This window comes from Canis aureus, chromosome 7 (assembly GCF_053574225.1).
Source record: "Canis aureus isolate CA01 chromosome 7, VMU_Caureus_v.1.0, whole genome shotgun sequence".
NCBI lineage: Eukaryota > Metazoa > Chordata > Mammalia > Carnivora > Canidae > Canis > Canis aureus.
This window is the reverse complement of record NC_135617.1, coordinates 47,813,893-47,840,420: the sequence shown is the minus strand read 5'-3', so window position 1 is coordinate 47,840,420 and position 26,528 is coordinate 47,813,893. Positions and strand designations below refer to the sequence as shown.

The window sequence follows — 26,528 nt, the reverse complement described above, 5'->3', positions numbered from 1 at the left end:
ACATTTAGCAGTTACCAAGTCATCTGGAATATATTTTTTTAAGGTTTCATTGTGCAAAATTTCTGTTATATTCTCTCTTCTAAACACTTTAATGTATGATAAATATGTGTGCATATTATGGGTTTATCTCTTATCTCCAGGCCTTCCATTGCATTTGGAATAAAAATTTTAGATAACATAGTATAAGAATTAATATTTAAACATTGACTTGAGCAAGTTGGACTTGATTTCATGAATTGTCAAGAGGGTAGCTAGTCAAGTTTTCAATTAAATTATGTAGTGTGTTAATAAGTCTATTGTTAGAATAAAACAGATGTTATTATTCCTCCCTCCCAACACTATTTCTGGTTAAAATTAACTTTAGTTAAGTCTAATTGCTTTTGGTGTTCACTCCAAATGCTTTTCAATTCTTAAACTATGAAAATGAAGTAAAAAGTAGAAGACTTGAATTTTAATCATTTATAACTATTGTCTTATCAGTGATACCCTATGGATTAGGTTTTTATTAAAATGACATTTTATTCAACTCTATAAAAAGTAGGTTAAAATTTTGTTGTTAAAGTATGCATTGCTTTCAGGAGAGAATGACAAGAGGGTACTAGTTTCACAGAGTATGTCTTAATTACCATGTCTTTCCTGGTGGTAAATTGTCTCCAGATAAATTGGATATGAATAAGTTCTAAAATGGGTCAGACTTCTGATACTGAGGGTTTTTTTTTTTTTTCCTCTTGGAAGATTTATTAAAGTTAGGAACTCTCAAGGGCATGGTGTGTTGAGAAGGTATATTTTTGGCTTTCTTTAACCCTTTATGTCTTTATCATTCGTCATGTTCCTATAAATCTTCCTTGATTCTTTTCTTCTTGTTTTACTTAAAAACAACAACAACAACAAAACAAAAAACAACTTGGCATCATCTTCCCAGGTGGTTTACTTCTGTATAAAGTAGGATTTTATTTCATTTAAAAAATAACCAAATAGCTATTTTACACCTGTCAACTTGTGTTTCTCCTTATATTAAGAGATTACAAGTTTCCATGATGTTGCGGACTCTGAGAATGATTGTGCCTTAAAAGTGTGATTATGGTTGTATGCAGCTCAGTCAGAAATGTAGGAACCCTAATCAGATAAGACATCGAGGAATGTTTGCTTAAGGAGAGGTCTAGATGGTTAATGTTTTGGACTGACAAAGATCCCAGTGCAGAAAGGCTTTTAAGTGAGAATATAGTTTCAGTGAAGGATGAGGCATAGATACTCAGGTTAAAAAATTTGGATGTTGGGGATGATATTGATGAGGGACCCTAAGAAGTAGATTGCTTTTTGATCTAGGGGCCGTCAGAATAAGCTTGTCATTTTCTTTTATACTATCTCAGCTATGCTCAGGCTAACCTGTCTTTTTCTGGGTGGCTATGTTTTATATTCATCCATTTAGCAAATACTTATTGAGTATCTATACGAATGTCCTAGACATTCATATAGATGCTAGAGATATAGTAATGAACAAAATAGACAAACAAAAATATCAACCCCCTCTGGAGTTTATATTCTGGTGGAAGAGATACAATAAATAAATAAATATATTACATATTTTTTGGTGAAAGATGCTATAGAATAAGTTTTACTTAGAAGATAGGGAGTGTATTTTTGAATAGGGCAGTCAGGAAAAACTTAAACAAAAGATGATATTTTAACCACAGCTTGAGTTTGGTTGTACATAAGAGCTCTAGGCTCAGTCAGCATTACTGTTATTTATCATATCTTAGTAGAATTGGAATGAGTAAATGTCAATATTTACCATTTTACACTGAAGAAAACTTGTGGCAAGGAAAACTGTCCAAATGTATCCAGAAACACTAGACAGTAGATTTTAGAACCCTTAGATATTGTGATTTGGATCTCTGGAAGTTGAGCTGCAATGAAGCCAGATTTAGCCAAAAAGTTAGTGGTTCAAGAGAGGCCAGCAGGATGTAATGGAGCAACCTTACAGGTTAGGCTGAATCCCAGTCCATAAAAGTTGGGCAAACTTAGTAGAAATCAGGCAAGAAACTGTGCATTGGTGAGCCTTTGCATATACCAAGCCTATAGTGAGCTCACTGTGTGTCAGGCTTCAGAGCCTTCATTTGGGAAGGTTATGGTTGTAAATGAGGTACCAGGCTTTGTGATCATTCTTGGACTGATTGGGGCTTTCTGAGGCTGTTGAAGCCAGTAGCCTAGTAGGGTAATTAAGTAACACTCTGATAATCATACCTAGACCTAAGGATACCATGAAGTATCAAGGTCCTGAGGTTTGAGAAAAGGAAAAATGATTTTTCTGCTAAAATCTTGAAGAACTGGTTGTCTTTTTATTCCCCACTGGAAAAGTACCCCAAAGAGAGAAATGATTGATATCTATGATATTATCCATGAGTCTTGAGCTAAATTAATCCTCTTTAAGCTACTATGTCCTTTAGTTTTTCTCCACATCTTTGTACCTAAAGGCCTTTTATTTCAGCTTTTCATTTTTACCTTTGCATTGGTTCAGACTCACTGACCAACTCTTGGTCAGCTGTTCAGATAGATTCCTATATGTCATTCTCATTCTCTGAATTTTCACACAGACCTCAAAAAGTAAATATCAGTCCTTATACACTTAAGTCCTAGCCCTGCCTCTGGCAGTTCAGCTTTGTCATCGCCATGCAAAAAAATCAAAGCTTTCTTTCTGTCCAGCTGTCTTTTCTTCTCCTTCCTTGGGCAATTTTTAGTGAGATGTTCTTTTTATAAATAAACAATTATTTCCCATAGCCTTTCAAAATAAACTGCATGATGAAAATTCATTTCAGATATGCTACAAAGTAATATTAAAAACTCTGCAAATAAATTATATTTTATCCTCCTAGATTTATTCAGACAGTGCAGTGGGAAACAAAGCATTTGTCAGAATGAGTAAATATTTATGAAACAATACATCATTGTCATTAGCTTAGGTAGTGGCTAATGATATTGTTAATGCATATGTAAAGGTAAAGTCAGAATGGTAAAAACTGACATTTCACTGGAACTGTGCATTAAAGACATTTTTTTTGTATAACTATGGTAATTTAGATCTAATGATAGTACTTTTAAACATATTTATTTTTTTTTATTTTTTTTTCTTTTAAACATATTTAAAGATGAATTGTACTTTCCCCTTTGATGGTTTTAAATTGTATCTTAGATGTGATGTTTCTCTACCCACATAGGAAAAAAAAAGTATGTTGATAAACTCTCTTGGATAAGAATTTTTTACAGTTACACTTTTAATTCTATCTTCAGTTTTTAAAACCATTTAAAAATTCCCCTTGATATTCCCCTAAATATTTATTTAAGAAATAAAAAATTTAAACATTTTTATCAATTTATTTGAATATAATATTCACTAACAAAAAGGATTTCACTCAAGATGAGTCAAGGAGAGATTATGAAGTATTTTTCCGCATTTTTCAGGAAATGTCCCATTCTTTCTGTCTTCACAGGTGAAGATGGAACCGTCTCTTTTTGGCTAACATTATATGCGTTGCACTTCAGTTGCCCTTTCTTCTAATTTCCTGTTATGCATATGTTAACTTACCATGAAACTTTGATTCTCCTACTTGCTTTGATGTTTGGATGTCCTCATTCTTTAATGAGACTGTAACTACAGAAACTCTTTAGGTTGATCCTTGGAGTTTCAAGGATGTCATAATGCTGAAGGCTACTTCCTATCTCCTGTTATTGCTTCCTTATCCCTTACAAAAGCATTGTTTTGGCCACACATGAATTTGGACTGCATGTTTCTGCAGTTTGTAAATTCTTACTGAAAAGAACTAGAGCCTACATGATTTCCAAAATATACCCTATATGAGACATCCTCCATCTTTTCCTGTTGTTCTCCAATTTATAAACCTTCTAGGAATAGTTAAAAAAAAAATAAAAAATCTGTCTTTAATAAGGGACTCTTTCTGATAAGTCAACACTTAAAGATTATTTTAATATTGTTTTATGGTGATGATTATCTGCTACAGTTTTTTTTATCTGCTACAGTTTTATGTATTTTAATTATTAACCTGTTGTTTGAACCTTGATGGCCTTTATACAAAGGATGCAGTTTGAATGATACTGTGGCAATCCAATTTAGTCTCTTGTTTACAGCCAGATTGTTTCATTTCAGCCAACAATAATTCCTTTCTTATGGATTCCATAGCATGTACGATTTACATTTAATGTTATTTTATTTTATTTATTTTTCTTAAGATTTTTTATTTATTTATTCATGAGAGACAGAGAGAGAGAGAGAGAGAGAGAGAGAAGCAGAGAGAGAGAAGCAGGATTCATGCAGGGAGCCTGACGTGGGACTCAATCCCGGGTCTCCAGGATCAGGCCCCGGGCCGAAGGCAGCAACAAACTGCTGAGACACCCGAGCTGCTCTTAATGTTATTTTAAAAGCTATATCTTTTTATATTTAGATATTGACATTCAAGGTCACTCACAAAATTTTATGTGATTTTTTAAAGAGAATTTTCGTCTTCCTATAGCATAGATAAATGTATTATCTAAAAAGGGGGAGAGATCATACTTTTTTTTTATTAAAGATTTTATTTATTCATGAGAGATACAGAGAGAGACAGAGACATAGGCAGAGGAAGAAGCAGGCTCCCTATGGGGAACCTGATGTGGGATCAAATCCCAGGACCCTGGATCACAACCTGAGCCAAAGGCAGATGCTCAACCACTGAGCCACCCAGGTACCCCTGAGATTATACTTTCTTATAAGGTGAGAGAATTCTGAATAATCATGGGGCAGCTAGATGGAATTAATTTCAGTACTACTGGGGATGAATTAGATTTAGTTTAAACAAGAGCCAAAGAAACCATGTTCATCATCTAAGACCCAGCTCCTGTATTGATCTTTTCCTGAATATCTAAGCCAGCATTGACTACCCTTGAACATCTTTTAATCTCAACTAGATTTTAAGTGTCTAAGTAGCCAGAGACTCCACCTACCTTATTGCACTGGATAAAATGCTGTATATCTAGTCTTTCCTTAATATGTCTTTGGTTGAAAATGGTCTTCACTATGTCAAGCAATTCATTTTCCTCATTAAAAGTTCCAGGGAATGCTACTTTTTTTTCCTTTTTCCTTCACATTTGAATTTAGCCATAGTATTAAAGACAGTCATTTAAATAGCATAAGGAACATGAATGAAAGATAAAGGATCATAAAAGATCAGGAGCAACTTGATGGGATGAGAACTGAGTGATATGCTATATGTTGGCAAATAGAACTCCAATTTAAAAAAAAGTTTAAATAAATAAATAAATAACCAATCAGGAACATGTTGTCATTCTTTCAGGGAACCCCTCCAGCTGGATAATTTGATTTTCTGACTGTTGCTTAGGAGATTGCTCATCCTTAGAATAAGTGGACCCTGAGTGCCAGGGTGAATGGCCTGTGATATTTTCTATTTTTGAAGGTAAACCAAAATCCTAAAAGAGAATACGTTCTATACTGTTTGTTGGGCTTATCTACAGTGAAGGAAAGAATAGCCAGCAATAGAGGATATAATATTTAAGGTTGTTGATAGAGACAAATGAAGTAAAAAAAAAAAAACAACTACTTTTTTCCTTGGAAACAGATTTAATATTTTAAGTGACTCTTAGAAAAGATGACTGATTTCAGGTAAGCGTGCTTTCCTCTGGCATAAACCATTTGTAGTAATTTGTTAGAATGGGGAATGCTAGCATTTATTGAGTCCTGCAGCGTCTGATGCTTTATGTAAAATTCTTGTTTAATTTTCAGGAATTCATCATATGAGAGTAGGTATTCTTATCATTATTCGAATTTTGCAAAGAGACACCCAGAAGTTCAGTGAATTTCCTAGAAAGTAGAAGCTCCAAGGTTCACATGATCTTTCTGTTTTCTGAATAGGACATACCACAAACACTAGATTGCTTGGATGATATTGTCTTCTTCACTCAGAAGGATGAAAAATAAAAACAATATTGAAAGAAACAGAGAAATAGGCATTGCTAAACACCTAGGTAACTTAATTACTAGGCGAGACCTACATTTAGCTAAATGGGAGGATGATCACATGATCCTCATTTTTAGAAAAAGGTATAATTTTTTTAGATTTGAAGAGCTTATATATTCATATGAATTAAATTCTCTCTATAAATACTAATGTTTTAAGAGGTTGTGAATGAAAAATATGCATAAGTTATGACTCATAGCCTTGAGAAATGTAGTTTATACTAGACTGATATCTTAATATAATACAACTATTGAGTTACCATCCATTAAATATAAGCTTTTTGAGGGGTGAAGACCATGTTTTTTTGTTTGTTTGTTTGTTTGTTTGTTTTAATGTTTAAATTCAAGTAACCTTTATTGGATACTTGGAAACCTTTCTCATAACATAATAAAACACTAGCCTCCTAAACAGAGTAGTTTTGGAAGGCAATGTAGTCAAGGGAAAATGTAGACTTCGGAATCAGACCAGAGTTCAGATCTCATTTACTGCTTTTTAGCTGTGTGGCTGATGAGTCATTCTCTCTCAGCTTCACTTTTTTTCATCCCTCAAATAAAGATAGTAATGACATTGATATGGAGATTGCATATAATACTCTTAGTAGTATATAATACTCTTAGTAGCTGGAGAGCTACGAACCCCTGTCTCCACTGAATCTCCATCATCAATTTTCTGGACCAGCTTTCCCTGGTGATGTGCACCATGCAGCTCTTTGGGCCTCCCACCCCTCGCTGAGCCCGCGCGTAGGGCGGGGGGCAGGGGCTTAACCTGCTGTCCCTTCCTGGGGCAGCCATTCCCACAGCAGCAGCCCCCACGGCCCTGGGGTCCCTTTGTTTCGTTGGGCACCCCAGTGTTTGTGACTGCAGAAAATAAATGTGATGTTTGTTTAAAAAAAAAAAAGTACACTCTTAGTGTACTACTTATTAGTGCTTACCCTCTCTAATATATAATAGATAATAAAATGTTCTTCCCTTGGTTTCTCACTCAACATGGGATAGAAAGTGATAAGTATGGAATAAGGGCAAGCATCTGCCCAGGGTACTCTGATAGGACTTCCTTTTTTTTTTTTTTTTTTTTTTTAAAGATTTTATTTATTTATTCATAGAGACAGAGAGAGGGGCAGAGACACAGGCAGGGGGAGAAGCAGACATCATACAAAGAGCCCGACGTGGGACTCGATCCAGGGTCTCCAGGATCACGCCCTGGGCTGCAGGCGGCACTAAACCTCTGTGCCACTGGGGCTGCCCTGATAGGACTTCCTGAGGAAATAAATAGGTGCTTGAATTGAACCTTGAAAGATGACAGGATTTGGACATACAGAATTGGGACACATGAGTATTTCATGATCTATGAACTATTTATAGAAAGGCTATTGGTAACATAATGGAGGACCTTTTAAACTGGTTTGACTAAAGACACAGATCTGTCACTCAAGACTATGATTCTTAATTGAACCTTTGTAAAAGCTGAGAGCATGTTATTAAATATCAATGAAAATATTCCTCCTAGCTACTAAGAAATTAGAGGCTGGTTTCACTGCTGTCTGGTGATCTTAATATAGGGAAAGAGATTAGAAAATCTAAATGAATGGTCACTCGATATATGTGTTTGGATTTCCCTTTAAAATGCTGGATATCCGAAGACAGTTGGTGGGGAGTGTTGAGATGAGATCTGTTCAGAGTCCAGTTTTCTGTTGATTGCCAAAATGCTAACTTTTAGATCAGTGCCTCTCAAACTCTTTACGTTTGTCCCACATTTTGGCTACTTGAATTTTTGGTTGCACACTTAAAGGTTTAAGTTGAATCCATGGAAGTTATCATTGCAAAAATCACTTGGGCTGCCAAGTGATGATGGCCTGACTTCAGTATCACACTTGTTCTAGTGAATTCAGTCTTTCTTTGGTTTTACCTGTACTTCTTACCTGTAACACATTGTGCCTTTCTCAGTCTTATATGACCTACTTGGCTCAGGGTCTCATCTGATTGATGTCATAGTGATCATCTTTCTTCAGTTGCAGCAAATATACATTTACCCTTTGATCAAAATTTGAAGAACTGTTTCAGAAGAGTTCACGAGATACTAGACAATATAGATGTCCTAGATGCCTAACATACCTGAGGCAGTGTTCCATTCTTTTTCCAGTAGTCCATTCTTTTTCCAGTAGTGTCCTGGGACACAGCATAGTTTTGCATTTTTTTGTCCTTTTTAAACTTCATACTGATTCTGTAGATTGACTCCCCCTTTTAAGGCTTCTAATGTGTTATCTTCAGCCTCGCCTTCTCCCTGAACTCTAGGCTCTGATTCCCAAGCATACTAGATCATACAAACACAGTCATGTTTGAAGCATCTCCTTTGGGAGACTTTGAAGTCTCCCAATGCTGAGCTCCTAGTCCACCGCCTGGCCCAATCCAGCTCTTTCTACAGTCTTTTCTGTCCCAGGTAATGGCAGTTCTATTCTCTTAGTTGCACTGTTCAAAAACCTTGATGTACAGTCTTTGACGCTTTTCTTTTTCTCATACCTATGCTGTCAGCAAATCTTTTTAGCTCAGCCTTAAAAAGTATATCATTTCTGACTATCCCTACTGTCACAGTGCTGGGCCACACCATCACCATCTCTTATTTGGATTATTACAATAGCTTTCTAACTGCTTCTCTAGCTTCTGTCTCAGAAGATTTAATCAGTGTCCATAGAAGCAGGGGGAAGAACGTCACTGGGCCAATATTTTTCCCTTAAAGGACTTTAAAATTCCTTCAAGCCCCTGGACAAAATTTCTATTAATACCTCATAGTTTCATGCCCTAGATTTGGAGAGAAGTGATTTTTTTCCTCCTGTGTATTGTGACTGTAATGTGAGAGCTTCTCAGTATGGCCCCTGTGAGTATCTGATTGGAACAGCCTCTTGATAGACAGTTATCCTATGTATCTTAAATATATTACTAATCTTAAAATAATGAGAATATTATGAAGTGCACTCACTACCGAAAGTAAGTGAACATAATTTCATCTTCTTTTTAATGATTTAGAATGAACTTCAGAATTTGGAACTGCTGCAGGCTGATCATTAGGAACCTCAATTATCATTGCATAGTAAAGGAAGTGCTGGTTAGTAGAGATTTCCAGTTGTGTTAGTGTCAGAAAAAGCTGCTTTCTCTCTTCTAAAATTAAAACTAGTTTATTAAACCTTTCTCCTCTGAAATTTGAGGCAAAAAGTGATCTGCAGATACAATGGTAGTATTTTTTGTGGACTCACTAGCACTGATGGTTGACTGGTGGATTTTATAATTACTTCAAAAAGGAAAGGTCAGTAATTGAATTTTGCAGGTCTTTTATTTGACTTGAATATTCCTTAACTTTTTATTTTATATTTATTTCCCAACCCTATAGACCTGAGGCCCTTTCTGGTTTAGTGGCAAAGTAAAAGATACTAATGAGAATGTCTTTGGGACATAATTATGTAGATTTAAAGGAGTGATGTAGTTTTAATTATGCCCTTTAGCTAGTGTACTTGCATATTAAAGTCATTCATGTCTCAGTGTATTTCCCTCTGAAACTTTGCTTTTCTCAGGCCTTAAATTACTAATCAGCTCATGGGTATACCTGAAGGTTATGTAAGCTAAGTTGAAGACTGCCAAAGAATGTGTTTAAACTATTAATCCAAAATATACAGAAGTTTATAATTAGAAAAAAATGGCCCATGGGTTTATAGTGTTCTTCGCTGGATTCATTAAGAAGGAAATTCCCAGCATCATTCGTGTATATGTGTTCCCTCCCTCTCTCCTTTTGTCCCTCTCTCCCTCTTCCTTCCCCAAACAAAACACCCTTTGGGTGTAATGTGTTGAAACATGTAATATATTGTTTCCCTCAGGCTCTTTTAGTAAACTGAAGGGACTTGAAGTAAAATAATAATAATAGAGTTTTTTATTTAATTTTTTTTCACCTCTGCTTTTGTGGCTTGTTTACTTTCATTATAAGCTTTGAGATGTAGCAGGTTACTAAATCTACTAAAGGTAGCAACCGCGTTGAAGCTGTGAAATGATTTCACTCATTTATGGAACAAAAGTATGGGCTACTTAAACCCTACTTTGTGTCTCATTTTGTTTTTATTTGTGGAAGGCTAGCATAGGAAAATCCTTGGTAAATTCTAAAGAGGAAGGCTCAAAATCTTTTCAGGCCAGCTTTCCTCCCAAAGAAACAATAAAAATAATAGAATTTAGAACAGGAGTAAGTGACCTTTCTTTGAAGGGAGAGATAGTAAAAATTTTTGGCTTTGTAGACCTTATGGTTTCTGTAGCACTTATTCTGCTGCCATAGTGAGAAAGCAAACATAGGTAATACTTAACCAAATGGACGAGACTGTTATTTTTGACAAAAACAGACAGCTTTCTGAATTTGTCCTGTGGGCTGGATGTAGTTTACAGACTCCTAATTTAAAGCATGGGTTCCTTAACTTTTTTCTTTATTTACCAGACTAACATTCATCAAATACCTGATGTGTGTTTTGGCTACTTTTATATACTTTTGTTTTTTGGGGTTTTTTTTTCTTGTATATACTTTTGATCAATGATCTCCACCATAGCTTATGAGACAGATGGAGGAAATACTTAAAATGTTTACATTACAAAAAATTTCAAGCATATGCAAAAACAAATCCCCTCATATCTATCATCATATCAAACAATTAGTAGTGTTTTCCATATTTCATTTATTTATCCCTTTTTATTTGAATTTTATTTATTTTTATTTTTTTTCTTATTCTTTTGTATTTTAGCTGAAGTATTTTAAAGTAAATTTCAGACTGTGTCCTGTGATGCCTGCATACTTTATGTATCTCTAGAAAATAGCGCATTTTCTTACATAATTGTAATACCATTATCTTACTGCTTGACAGAATTAACAATTTTTTTGGTAATGTCTGTTACCCAGGCCAAGTTCACATTTCCCCAGTCGCCTAGAAATATATATGCTTTAACACTTGATTTGTTTGAACCAGAACCTACATCAAATCATATGTTACATTTGTCTGTTGTCTCATAAATCTCTTCTAGTAATCCTCTACTTAACCTCTTTTCTTTCTTTTCCTTTTTTGTTTGTTAGTTTTTTTCCCCAGTCTGTGTAGCTCTTGAAGCAGTTAGCCAGTTGTTGTATAGAATGTTTCACATTCTAGATTTCTTTGCTTCCTGTATGTAGTATCATTTGTTACCCATATTTCCCATTTTTCCTGTAAGTGAAGTTAGCCATAAAAACTTAAGCAGATTTAGGCAAGAATCCTTTTTTTTTGGCAAGAGTCTTTCATAAATGGTACTTTGTTTTTCATATTGCATCACATCAGGAGGCTTATCAGTAGCCTGAACCTCCCATTGTGAAGTTCCCCTTCAGCTTTTCATCTAATGTTTTTATCCACTGAATCATCTTTCCCAAATCAATTATCTTATTCTTATTTCTACACTTACTGGCTGAAATTCTTCTGAGTGAATGTTCCCTAATCATTTTGGGTATTTGGTTGCCCTGAAATAGTTGATAAGGAAAGCAATAATTTTGAATCTCATTTTGTAGATTGGGATTGATTCTCAAAAGATTAAGTAAATTGCCTGAAGTCATAAGCCTAATATCCTACGTAGCTCAGAATCAAACTGACATTTTTGTTACCAATTCTGGTTATCTCAGATGCAACACCAGTGGGAACCAGTGGACTGGTATCATAACCAGTTCTTCTTGGTTGAGAAGTTAAGGAAGAGATTCAGGATAATTCCCATTTCTTTTCTATCTTCTCCTACCCCCTCCTCTGAATAAAGAGAGTAGATAGTTTTATCTAATAAACTAACTACAGAGATAGTTTTCCAGAGCAATGGAATGCTTAGGAATCAAATTGCTTGGATTCATATTTCTGTTCTTACCACCTAGCAGCTATAAGCTGACTTTTGGCAAGTTATTTAACCTTTCCATGCTCTAGTTTCTTTGTCTATAAAATGAGGATCCTAATAGTATCTGTCTTAAAGGATTGTTGTAAGAATTAAATGAAGTTGATGCAAGAGCTTAGAACAGTGCCTTGCATGTAATAAGCATTCAATATCATTAGCTTTTCAGAAATAAAACTGTTCCATAGCTACACTTTTAATTCTACTAGCCATCCAAACCAAACATTCGAAGTAACAAAGTAATTGTTAGGAAAACAGCATTATGTTGTTTTCTTGATGCTAAAAGTGATGATAGGTCAGTATAGGTGATCTTAGGTGAAGACCTAAGAAATGGCATGAATCTAAAGAATGAAAGCTGTGGAATGCTACATTTCTGGAACAGTTGTACCTGCAGAGAAATACTGTTTTAAATTTTTAGTTACATACACTTGATTAGTTATTTAGTCAATTGGTGGACAGTGGTTGAAAAGATGCATGTAATCTGAATGTTCTGCATTTTAGATTTTTTATGTTTGAATTTCTTAATGTAAAGAATACCTCTTTTTTGGAATCTTGGAGCTTTTTGCTGAGTATAGTAGGAAAAGCCATCAAATGTATTGTCATATTTTCTACAGGACATAAAATACTTTATTGTGTAGTATGTAGGAAAAAGTGCCTATTTCCCCCTTTTCTATTACCTACTTGGTAGCACAATAGATGGTATCACCATATTTGTGTTCATAATCATTCCTTTGTCATATTTGCAGGACTTTTAAAGACCAATTTTAAAGGATCTTTTCAGCAGAGTATTTTCATCATTTCTTTAAAGCAATGGAAAAAATAATTCTTATTTTCTAGATGTGGAACCTGCTAATAACTTTATCATTTTGCATTATTTTCTTATGGTTGGCATTTTAAGACTACATGAAAGTGTATATATATGCATTTGGTTTGATCATAGATTATTCCTGTTTGTTCATAGGCATTTTTTCCAATTTATTGTACAGTGTTATGAAAGGTTTTTCACTATTTATTGCCTTAGTTGTCAAGTATCTTTTGAGCCATATTCAGAAGGACAGTTTGTTATAGATATATGTCATACCTTATTTAAGGTTTTTCTGAGTATTTGCAAATGCTTTGTATTTGGCCATGTGAATCAGAAAGAATTAGAATGGGTGTGCAGTTGGTCCCATTTTTAGATATATACATACACAGGCCTATGTGTCTGTGACAAATAATGTGATTTGTTATGATGTGACCCAAATGGAGCAAGTAACTTGGTTTTTTAACTGCAAGGATTTAATTGTTTTTATCAGCCTTCTCCCCTATTATTTGTGTGAGATTGCATCACCTAGCCAGAGGTAGATGTAGAACTATAGGTGTGTAAGCCTGTATTAATGTTTTATGAAAGAAAACACATTTATTCACTAATCAGCTTTTCAGTATTGTTTACTGCATATTCTAGAATCTGTATTTGCAAATGAAACACTGTTGTAGAAAGTTCTGATTAAGAATAAAATTAGGAGCAGTAACTGTAGCTTTTTAATTAATTATAATTAAATTTAATTAATTATAGTTTTGATTTTCAAGTAAAGAAAAATGTGTGTATTCTTACAAAGACATTAAAGAAACAATAGAAATGGTAAACAACTATGTGATTAAATGTGAAGATCAGGGAGCTCTCAAAGTCAAAGAGAGCATGCCTGTCCGGGTACTTCGGTGCAAATACATGTCTTTTCAATCTCTGGCAAACCTCCAGTATTGGAAAGAACACTGGTTCTGAAGGGCAATGGTTATAGGCAAGGCCCTTGCCTGTGTCTTAGAAGCTCTTGAAAAGCTCATTTTTGGGTTTCTGTTTTCTTCTCCAAAAGGGAAGGAAATTATACCTGCTTTTTTGTGAGGATCAAAGGCTAAGTAGGTTTCCTGGGAGTGAAAATTCTTTCTGAAGTACATATAACTAGTGCATCAAAGTTGGGATAAGGCATATTGGTTACGAGAGAGAGCACAGTGATGATTGCTTGGATCTATTAATATTTGACTAGATTCGAATTATGATCTTGGTCAAGGGGATCTTGGAGGGGAACGTCATACCTACCTTCCCCAAGGTATAATATCTGTGCCGTCATCTCTATGTGGAAGTGATAATCACTATTTTTGCATTAGTTCTTATAATTAGCAGCAATGTCTGTCAAGTGCCCAGCACACTACCAGGCATATGTAGGTGCTCTGTGGCTGCTGTTGTCATTTGCTTTTAAAAAATTGACAGTTAATGAATACTCGTTTCATGCATATTAACATGTAAGAAAGTTATAGTCCTTTAGGTAGAAGGAGGATGTTGTGATTGTTAACACCATGTAGCATTCGCAGAGAGTGTCAATTTCTAATAATTTTCTTTTTTAAGGTAATAGGATTAATTAAAATCAGTGTTGCAAAATTAAATTAAAAATACTGATTTTTCTTGAAACCAAAACATTGATAATTAAGTAAATTTCTAAGTTTAGATTTATACTTAAGATCTTTCCTTTCTCTCTGAATTCTCTCATCTGTTTTCGTTACTCAGACTTTAAAAATATAGAAATTAAACATGAAGTTGAAAAGTAAAAGTATAATTAAATGAGAAATTTATATATTGAAGTTCAAATTCTGCTTATGAATTCTAAGGTGAATTCATAAGCCTCCAACCTTCATTTCAGTTCTCAGTCTTTGGTTAACTCTATTAATTATTCTTGCCCATTATTTCCTTGTGGATTGTGGAAATGAATTGTGTGTGCATAGGAAACTGTCTTTAGTTCGTTAACTCACCATGGCAGCCTCTGAGCCATGGTGACATCTTTAAGAAAGGTGATAGAAAACACTTGTTTGAGAATGTGTTAGGAATCGAAGTTAACATACGTGAAAGAGCTGTGTATAAGACTTTTTAAAAAAATTCTGTTTCGGGCAGCCCTGATGGCCCAGCAGTTTGGCACCGCCTTCAGCCCGGGGGTGTGATCCTGGAGACCCAGGATCGAGTCCCATGTCGGGCTTCCTGCGTGGAGCCTGCTTCTCCCTCTGCCTGTGTCTCTGCCTCTCTCTCTCTCTCCCTCTGTCTGTCATGAATAAATAAATAAAACCTTAAAAAATAAAATAAAATAAAATAAATTTAAAAAAGTAAAAAAATTCTGTTTTATATAGGTTTATATAGTACAAGCCAGATACCTTTGTTTCAGCTTTTTGGTTTGATCCTTTGTGTTGGAGGGTGGAAAATGATTTCTTACCATTTCTTTTGTGATCATCTAATTAACAAATGTCTTTAATTTCCTTATAGAATTGATGAACTTGATCATGTTTTCCTACTCAGTATCCGTAATCTTGGCCATCACAGTTCTCTATGTTTTGAGGCTTTCTTTTGGTTCCTATAAACAGCATTGTTATTCCAACATTAAGATAATTTTTCTGATTGTTAAGTACTTGGGTAAGTACTTAAGTATCCAAATAAGTGTTAAGTACCCAAGTACTTATCAATGAAAGAGTTGATTCCTTTCTAGCAGTTTTAGTGAAAAGGTCTTAACTAGCTTCCTAGCATGCCCTAGATGAATGGTAAAGCTTCTTCTCAGCCTTCTGCCTATGAAAAACTGCAGTTCATTTAGGGGAAAAATAAACTGTGCACTCTATATATTGTCTATAATTGAGTTAATTGCATGATTGGAATGAAAGCACTGAGATTTTTGTTTGTAAATATCTTGTTCAATGTGGTAGAAGCTAGAGTATACCACTAAGACTGTAGGTTCATAGTCTGTAATTCATGGTAGCCACTTATGTTCTCAGAATGTCAAATTTCATGACAGTTTTTGAAGACTGTTGTACAAATGTTGTGTTTTCATTAGCAAAAATGATTCAACTTTTTACTCACATAAAGTAGATGTAATCTTATAACTAAATATAACTTCTGGTATAGTTATTTGTGTTATATACAATGTACATTTTAAATTGAATAATACATTGTAGAAAAAAAGTGACTATGATGTCTACTTTTTAATGTGGGAAAATAGGAATAACTATACTTTGAAATTTATATTTCATATTTATAACACACTAATTTGATTTTAAAAATCCATTTTCACAGTAGGTACTACTTTAGAGTTACCTAGACTTAAAATCAGATCTAAGTTCCACCAGTGACAAGATGTACAGCCTTCATTAAGAAAGTGACTTTATTTCTCTGAGACTCCATTCCCTTCTCTATAAAACGACACTGAAGCCATTTTATACTGACATTAAGACTTAAGCAAAATAAAAAATATAAAGCTATAATAATGTATGTAAAGCAGTACCTAGAACATAGTAAAAGTACTCAATGAAAATAACTGTTACTGAGGTTAGAAAATAACTTTTCTTTGCCATAAGGCAAACCTCAAATTTTGGGATATAAATTCAAGATATTGTTTGAAGTTCAGAATCACTGTTTCATGAGTTGTAAGAAGATACAATTCATATCAGTCATCAGCTTTTAGCAAAAGATATCAGGAAAGTGTATGAGTTTCTTATCTTCAGGTTATAAAACTGAGGAGCATTTTTAAAATTGATGTTACTGTCAAACTGGCATCATTCTTATAATTTTTTTGACCCCAACATATTCACATTGGCAGTTTACACATAGAAGTTTATTGGAAAAGAAAATCTATTTGATTTACATAATTATAAAATAATAAAGAATGCCTGTGTGCCTCTAGTTGTTTTGTATTAAGATATCAAAAACCCAATAAAAAATGCATGAAAAGTATTTTCTCTCTTTTTTTTTACCTTTCAGTCATTCATTCCTCTTTAGAATACCTGTCATTTCCGTCAAAAGATTTTGCTTAAACTTAGTTATTATATTATTACTCTGACTTTTAAGATGGCAAAACCAGAAATGACATATCTTCTTTAAATTATTTTTAAAGCAAAAAAGTTCCTACATATAAATAAGTCTACGAATAAAAATTATGGGTTATTTTTCCTCTGTGATCTCCCTACCCTATTATTAGACAGAACAAATAGCAATGAATACATTCTCAAGAAAGAAACACAATGAAAACCAGGCTTAGAAAACCAAGCATTGTTTTTTAAGATTCCAGCAAATTCATCACTATTAAGCTGGGTTCATAGTTTCTAAAGACTTTAAATGTACAATCCCATCTCCTTAGGGGATGGGTGAAATGGGCAATGTACATGAATGAACTCTTTGAGTCACCAGAATGGAGCCATCTTGATTTATGTGTAATCTGTACAAGGAACCTGCATCCAGCCCAGTCCTCCCTGTTACTCTTATATGTGTTAAATTTAACATCTTGTTTTTGTTGAAATATTTCTTTACATTGATGATCATTTATGGATATTCTGCATCTCTAACCAGTCTTTAAAACCTAGATTTTCTTTAAACTATTTTTATTTTTAGACTTCTTTTTCCAGTGTCCAGTATATACTTAAAGTCTATTTCTTTAAGGAGAAAATTTTTAATTAATGGACCAGATGCTGTCAGTGTAGTATAGCAAAAAGAGAAGAAAAGGCAGATTAAAGCTCCTTTTTATTTTGCTTTGTTAAATCCCCAGTTGAATGGAATAGTGTTGAGCAGCAGCCAGAATCATGGAATTTGAGATTACTTGTTTCAATATTGAATGAAGGCTCATCTGAGAGTGATGGGTTTTAGTGCATTTTTTCCCCTTAGTGGAATTAAGGTGACTTTCCTTTTGCACATTGTGTCACCTCAATTTAGGAGCTAAACAGCTTATGCTTGTTGGTCGGGTAGCTTAATTTTGCAGGTTTATGGGACATGATGTTTTCATAACAGAAAGGAAGAGTAGATAATAATCCTTTGAACCTTTAAGGAATTGAGATTTAACAGTTCATTATACATTTATATGCAATTTTATGTGCGTATCTATAGAATTTAATTCATAATTGTTGAAGATCCGGGCAGCCCCGGTGGCACAGCGGTTTAGCGCCGCCTGCAGCCCAGGGAGTGATCCTGGCGACCCTAGATCAAGTCCCACGTTGGGCTCTCTGCATGGAGCCTGCTTCTCCCTCTGCCTGTGTCTCTGCCTCTCTCTCTCTCTCTGTGTCTCTATGAATAAATAAATAAAATCTTAAAAAAAAAATTGTTGAAGATTCACTATCAAGGATAGTGGGCATAAGGCAGAGAGGTTTAAGGAAATAGATGTCCCTGCTGTGACAATTCACTATCTGGATTGGATTTAATACAGCTAAGGAAGAGAAATCTAAACACATGATGGGGTACTTTCATTCATTGCTTAACACAAGTCAGAGCAGCACGTTTTGTGAAAATTGTTTAGTATTCTAAAATAAAGCACGTTCTTTAGCATTTATATAAATCATTTAATGTAGCTCTTTGGTGAAAGGGTTCTCATTATCTGCCACTATTTAAGTTTCCAAGCTGATATTGTGCTTTTCTTTCTTTAAAAACAAATTAGGTATATCAACTTGATTTGGGGATTATTAGTATTCAACAAATTACTCTTTAAAGCGCACATCAAAATATTATTATTCCTGTAATTTTATGTGTGTTATGTTTCTCATTACTGTTCTGCTCATTCATATGCTATATAGGACACCAGAGGCAGCTTTTGAATTTTAAAGAAATTAATCTGCATATTAAGTGGCTAGTAGGCTTGTGATCCTAGCAGTTGTCATATCAGAGCACCAAGCTTGGATTTTCACAGCTATCTCAGTTTTATTTTTGTTATTACCTTGTCATTTAAGTCATTAAGTTTGAATTAATGTATACTAAGACTTCTTATTTCAGAAATAGCTTTTTGTAAAACAGAATGGACAATGATAATTTCTAGTAAATGCATAATTTATGACATGATAAACTGAAAAAGAGCTACTCAAGAAATTTTTTGTAGCAGTATGGTAAGTTCTGAAGCATTCATATGCCTTTTAAGATTATATATATATGGGTATGTGTATGTATGTGTGTCTGTGTTTCAGAAGGAGAGATATTTTACCTGATAATTTGGGTAACTTTCCAGGTATATTTTAAATAATTGGATTTTTTTTCAAAAGTTTAAAAATGTGACATAACTTAGAAAAAAGTTAAGGGGAGGAAAATCCCTTAATGTAATTAAATACCATAGGAGCATACCTACACATTCGTATGTATATTTCGTATAGTTGGTGATAGAGACAGGTTGTAATCACTTGAGCAGAAAAGCAAACTTGAGGACTTTGAGTTTATTTCTCCACCTTTCTACCATGGCATTAGAGAAATAATCCTCCTGTTGCTCAGTTATTTTAGCTATAAAATGGTGATTGTGGTACTGTAAAGGATATTGCAGATGTATTCAGTCAATTGCTTATATAATTTACAAGTGGCTACCTTTAATTTTCTAATAATTACTTACAGGAAATATTAGGAAAAGGTAATTACTGGCATCATCACCACTACCAATAAATATTATTCAGTGCTTATAATGCACTAGGCAGGAAGCAGGAGCCCAAGACCCTAGGTAACTCAAAAGGAGCAAAGACCAACCTTGGTTTCCTGCAATTACTGTAATCTTTTTCTAAAAGACAGTAATTTTTCTAGCTCATGCCTAGAGGAGAGACTGTGAAATTAAGAATTATAGTGTATCATTCATTCAGTGCGTATTAGGTGGAACCATATGAAATTACCGTTTGTGTAGAGCAGAAATACAGAATGTCATGGCAATTCCATTTGGTCCCATTTAATATTTACAGAGCCACTGGCATGGATTAGGCATTGTTGTAGGAGCTAAGGCATAGCAGTTAACAAAATGTAATCCATGTCCTCATGGGGTTTGCATTCTTATAGGTTCTCCAGCCAGACCTCTCTTCAATCTAGTATATCCACTGCCTACTCTACATCTCTGCTTGGATGTCAAATAGGCATCCACACATATTCAAAACCAGGTTACTGGTGAATAAACAGTGCACCTTGATTTTACTTGCTTTATACACAGAAATCACTGCTAGTAGGATCATGAATATATGACTTAGCCCAAGATCTCTCTTTTTCTCTATCAAGATAATAGAACCAATAAATAAGGCAGTAATTTCTGTAGCACTAAATGGTGATTTTTATCTGTTGAATTTTAAAATGTACTCAGACATGAAAATGGAGCCTGGTAGACTGCTAAACACAACTATGATGTATTTGCTCTTTCTAATACATTGAGACAGCTATTCTGTATCCTTCACTACACATGGTAAATAGCTGAGACGTGTTATGACTCAGTGAATGTCGTCTGGATAGGGAATCTATGGAGCTAGATTGGAATTCCAGATTTGTTATTAAGGAGATACCCATCAGGAAATAGAAGTTAACTTTTTACATACTTCAGTGATGTGAAAATAAATGAGGTAATCACCAAGTGGTTTGAAAATTCACTCTTGAGGAATGGAGAGTTGTTATTAAAATACAGATAATAATAGTTTTCGTATTCATAGTTTAATGTAATCTGTGTGGTTTTTGTTTTTCTTGATTAAGATACTACAAAATTTTGTTTTGAACAAAAACCAAAAAACTTGGTTTTGAAATATGTCAAAACTATGCAATTTAGTCTTTGCCCAACAGGCTGATTGAGCCTCAGCAGGGGAGCCAACTATTCTTTTTCCCGTGTTCATTATAATATAGCATTGATATATTAATTTTTAAATTAAATTCCTATGAATGAATATATAAGAGATTTGTTAGACTATTTAAAGCATCTTTTAGTATTTAAAAATATATGCCTTAAATTTTAAGTTGATGAAATTTTTTTAAAAGGACATTTTCCTGGTTTGTCTTGTCATCCTGTTTTGTTAGCATGTCCCTAATGTATAGTTCATTCAAAATACTAGCGTGGCAAAATAAATTCAGTTTCTTAATGAGATATCACATCACATCAAAGTTAAGAAGCAAACAGATAACCTGAAGCTATACAAGAAGTTTACATAGCCTTCTCTTGGTAGAGCATCTTCCTGCATTGCTAAGAACACAGTCCATCAATAATTCAACTTAGTTACATTAGGTTATAAGAAAGCAGCCACTTTGCTTTGAAATTTTAATTCTAATTCTTTATCATAATTCACAAGGTGAAGTAACTTATCCTTACTGTGATGCCTGTGAGTAACGTATCAATAAAAGGGGAAAGGGGAAAATATTTCTCCTCTGTCATGAATATTTGATTATTTCTCAGATAGTTCCCTGGAATTTGATATGCTGCTCCTTTGTATTAAATAATATTTATATGTTGGTTATGTGTAGGTAAGTAGTATAATGTTGCAAGGGAAAAAAAACCACTAAGATAAATTCGCTTAAGTTTTCTATACTAAACTTTGGAAATTCTTTTTTTTTTTTTTTTAAGATTTTATTAATTTTATTTAAGAGAGAGAAAGAACACAAGTGTGGAAGAGAGGCAGAGGGAGGAGAAGCAGACTCCCCACCAAACAGGGAGCCCAGTGTGGGGCTCCATCCCAGGATCCTGGGATCATGAACTGAGCAGAAGGTAGATGCTCAACCGACTGAGCCACCCAGGTGCCCCTGGAAATTCTTTAATTTTTTTTTTAAGATTTTCTTTTTAAGTAACCTCTATATCCAGTGTGGGATTTGAACCTATAACCTCGACATGGATAGTCACATGCTCTACCAAAGGAACCAGTCAAGAGCCCCTATACTAGAAATCTTTGCATTCTATGAGGAAAAAAAAAAAACAAAAACAAAAAACTATGCATGTTGACATTGAATGACCCTTGTAACAAATCGACCTTTCTTATACTTCATATTGGGAAGCATAACAGTGTGCTACTATTTGTAGAGTTTGGCATGACTTGCTAGATGTTACAGTAAATTAAAATAACTTAAATAAATAGTAATTTGCCTATTATTATGATAGACAGCCTTTGTCTAATACCTCATATTTTAAGCAAATTGAAAATTACCACTAAGTTCTGAAAATAGCTTTTGCTATCGTAACATTGTAGAAAGAACATGGACTTTGAGCAAGTCATAAAAATGTTGCAGTTCTGACCCCCTTCACTGTGTACATTTGAACATTTCACTTAAACATTTCAAGTCTTAATTTTCCAGATGGTAAAATAGGGATAACCATACTAATTTTGTAGGGTCATTAGGACATTCAAATGAGATCATTTGTTATGCCTAATCCATTGCCTGGTATATAAACTATTTTATTTTATTTTTTTAAGATTGTATTTATTTATTCATGAGAGACACACAGAGAGGCAGAGACGTAGGCAGAGGGAGAGACAGGTTCTCCATAGGGAGCCTGATGCAGGACTAGATCCTTAGACTCTGAGGTCACAACCTGAGCCAAAGGCAGATGCTCAACCACTGAGCCACCCAGGTGCCCCTAAACATTTTATTTAAAAAAAAATTTAGACTTACAGAAAATCGTACCCACAGTTTCATATGCACTTCATCCAATATTCATATCTTAATCAACTATTATACAGTTACCAAATCAATAATCAATCAATTTAATTTATTGTTAATCAATAAATTAACACTGGTACAGTATTAACTAGTCTTTATTCAGATTTCACCAGTTTTCTCACTCTTGTCCTTTTATTGTTCCGAGATTCAATCCAGGATTACATGTCGCATTTAGTTGTTGTGTCTCCTTAATTTCTTCCAGTCTGTGACATTTTCTGTCTTTGTCTTTCATGACCTGGATGTTTTTTAAGGATACTGGTCAGTTTTTTCATAGACTGTCTCTCACTTTAGGTTCATTTATTGTTTTCTCAGGATTAGATTGAGGTTATCCATTTTTGGCAAGGATACCATAGGAGATATCTGAGGCATATGATGTCAACATAACTTACTATGGTAACATTAGCCTTGATCACATGATTCAGGTGGTATCCGCTGGGTTTCTCTACTATAGAGTTAACTATTTTCTCCTCAAAATGCCTCAGGGGAGATACTTTTAGGCTATATAAATATCCTCTTTCCCCACTGATTTTAGCATCCTGCAGTGAATCTTGCCTGCAACTAATATTAATATGGTGTTCTAATGGTTATTTTTTCTTTCCCTATCCCATACTTATTTTTATTTTAATATTTATTTTTTTATTCATGAGAAACACACAGAGAGAGGCAGAGACAGGCAGAGGGAGAAGCAGGCCCCCTGAGGGGAGCCTGATGCGGGACTTGATCCTAGGGCCCCAGGATCAGGACCTGAGCCAAAAGCAGATACTCAACCACTGAGCCACCAGGTGCCTCCCCTTCTATACTTGTTAATTGTAATTCTTCTGTAAAGAAGAGCTGTCCCTTCTCTCCCATTAATTTTTTCAGTTATTTGTGTACTCATGAATGTCTTGTGAATTATATGTTTCATGGGTTTTAATTCCATGCTATTATTGTGGGGGGTTTTGTTTTGTTTTTGTTTTTGTTTTGCTCAGATTTTTCCAGTACGCCACTGGGAGTGGTTGGTTCCCTTTTGACATGTCCCATTCTCCTTTTAAGCTCTTCTCTGGTACATAAAATCCTCCAGGCTCATGTTGTAATTTCCCTGCCCTAATCTTAGAACCAACCAGCTCTCCAAAAAGCCTTTGTAAATCCCTTAAAAAATAAATTTGCCATTCAACACTTATATATTTTTCTAATTCTTGATATATTTCGTGTATTTCACTTTGCTTTCCTTTAGGTGCATCTTTAGAGAATTTAGTCTACCAAGTGGGAACTATTGGTTCCTAATTTTTTTTTTTTTGGTTCCTAATTTTTAGAAGCGAGATGAAACACTTGCCTATGACAAGAGGCAAGAGATCTTCTCTTTGTCCCTGAAATTATAGAGGAATAATCTGGTTTGTCACTGTACATTAAAATTTTATCTCATGCCATTTGTCATTTCACAGCATGAGATATTCTTCTATCAGTTATTGCTAGCTTTTAAAATCTAATGTAATTTTTTTCTTTTGGTCATCTGTTATATAGCCAAACTTAGATGACTAGAAGATGATATGTAATCTAATAAGTGACATATCTCACTATATTGTTGTGAATTTGAAAAAATCATCTAATCCTTTTAGCAGTTCATTTTTAGAGTTATCTTGGAGCTGATTTTGTAATTATGATGTAAGTAGAAGTGTACTAAAGTTTTTGTCTGTTTTCTGGAGAGTCTGACTCATTTTTGACATTGATAGAAAAATGTATATTTTTAATAAGCTATGAGTAACCACTAGAGGGTGGTCACGGGCAACAAATTACCCATTTGCTATTTATTCAAAATATTCTGACACTGAAAGATTGACAATAAAGATAGCGAGGGAAATACCAGGAAGCAGACTAAAAAAAAAAATGAGTGACAATATTAAACAGAATGCAGTATAAGGGGAAAAGTATTAAATAGGACAAATACATGTTGATCAAAGGCACACACCACCAAGAATATATGACAATTCTGAACCTTTATCCAGAAACGTATTGAAATATATCAATATATATAAATATTTAAATGTTTATATAAAAATATATATTTCTAAAGATTTGTAGGATTTGGGAAATATATTTTAGCGATTATTTTGGTAGCTCTTCAAAACCATAGACTTGTTACATATAATATATATGCTAGGGTATGATCAGAATCTTAAAATGTTTTCTAATGATTATGCTAGATCTTTAAAATTCTATCACAGTAGAAATTTAGTTCCAGGAAATACTTGTTTTGGATTAAAGTTGCCAGATAAGGAAATCTAGAAAAGCAAACTATTAAAGAAATTGACAAAAAGTCTGAGAAAATGAGTAAATAAGTTGAAACTAATCTGGTAGAAGTAAATAAATTTAATTTTTACTTCAAAATGTTTGTAAAAATCAATTCCTGTATCTGAAGAAGAGGGAGCCTTTCCCTTGGAGATTAGAAGTTCTCAAAAGCTAACTTCTGTATAGTCTTTGATTGTAGGCTTAGATGATGTTTTCAGCTTGTTTCTCTTGTTTTCAGTGAGTGAAAAGAACAATTTATTCAAGCTGAGCCAACTCATCTTGGACTAGAGCATTCTACATCAGTCAGCCTGTTCCTGTGGTTTTCTGGTGATATAATTTGTTTTATGTTGGCTCTTCCCCTACCAGTGAGATAGAGACTAAATTGATCACTTCTTAAGGGTTACTAAGTTTAGTTTTTTAGGCTTTAAGAATGTGATTCAGTAAATGCTTTTACTTTAGTGAATGAAGGATTGCCTATGGTTTCCATCTTCAGATTTTGGAGAATTATTATTTAGAATCTTAATAAATTTTCATTCACGGTTCGTGGCATTCATATCAGTGAATAAAGTAGACTTTTCTAAAACAAGCATTCCAGGTGAAATGCTGACAATTCCATCATTAATCTATCCTTTCATTAAGATCAGCATACTTGACTGAACAGATAGCCAGTTAAAATGTAATATTACCTCTTGGATTTTGACTCACCAAGTAGCTGCCCCAGACCATGTCCTCCAGATGGAATTTTTGAGGCCTCTATTGAAATAACATGTTAAACAGTTACAATGTGTAGTGATAATTTGCTAAATCTCCCTTGTTGCTGAAAGTGAACATTGTAATAAATGTAAGATGAGCTATCGTCCTCTTGTGGGGACTGCCAGAACATACAGTAAAAGGAGACTCTTAACAGTTAAGACTAGTAAACATTTAGAGAGCAACTGCATTTTGCTGGGCTTTGTACTAGGCCTGAGGTTTACTGAAGTAAATGAGAGGTGCCTGAAACAGCAGTGCAGGGAATAAGGGTCTTTGCCTAACTCTCCTGAAACTTAGACCTTCATTCGCATGCTTTGCTGTGTAGAATAATGGCCGCACTACTAGATGATGTATAAAGCTTGTTCTGACTACTCTTAAATTTTGATTCTGATAAGCTAAATTTGCCAAGGCTCCAGATGAAGTTAAATAAGTTTCCAGTTAAATAAGCAGTGGTGGGCAGCCCCGGTGGCTCGGCCGTTTAGCACCGCCTTCGGCCCAGGGCGTGATCCTGGAGACCCGGGATTGAGTCCCACATCGGGCTCCTTGCATGGAGCCTGCTTCTCCCTCTGCCTGTGTCCCTGCCTCTCTCTCAATCTCTTTGTCTCTGAATAAATAAATAAAATCTTTAAAAAAAAAAAAAAAAGGCAGTGGTATGTTCTGCATGCTTTTATGTCCATTTTCATGCTTTCTTTTTTCTCTGATCTTTGTAGTCCAGTTCATTGTCATGTCCCCAGCTAGATTGTAGGAGGAATATAAAGTGTGCCTGGTAATTTGAAAGCATGTGGAAACAGTAGTGTTTCTTCATTCTAGTAATATTTAACTTCATATTTGCCACTTTTTCCTGATTCTAAAATCATGGTAGATTAGAAACCAGGTAAATCACTCGAGTGGCTTGGTAAAGTTATTTCTTTTAAGAGTAGGTACTTTTCTTTGGTTTTCACTAGAATCAGAAGCATTCTGTTTAACTCTGATTCTATGTGACTTTCAGATGGCCCTGAAACAGCTGAATGAGAACAGCAAAGCAGCCTACAGCCTATGTTTGCATAAATGACGGTTACTTTTATTTATTTACTTACTCATTTTCTCTCTTTATAATTTTGTAATATTTTCTAGAAGGTAGAAAACTAGGATTTTAATTCCAGCTTATCTACTAAGTAATTGAAT

The 26,528-nt window shown here is 34.3% G+C and overlaps 1 protein-coding gene across 2 annotated transcripts in view; it reads left to right on the top strand.

Annotated features, from left to right (window-relative positions):
• The window catches only part of PRIM2 (DNA primase subunit 2), a 311,113-nt gene that overhangs the window by 222,198 nt on the left and 62,387 nt on the right, over nucleotides 1–26,528 (top strand). Inside the window, exon 11 of one of the 2 annotated variants that reach the window (XM_077903523.1) lies at nucleotides 24,853–24,871. The exons of the other annotated variant lie outside the window; for it this stretch is intronic. Coding sequence (XP_077759649.1) covers nucleotides 24,853–24,855 — 3 coding nt within the window. The 3' untranslated portion in view covers nucleotides 24,856–24,871. Of the gene's footprint in view, nucleotides 1–24,852; nucleotides 24,872–26,528 lie in introns of those variants that run through there. 2 annotated transcript variants of the gene reach the window in all.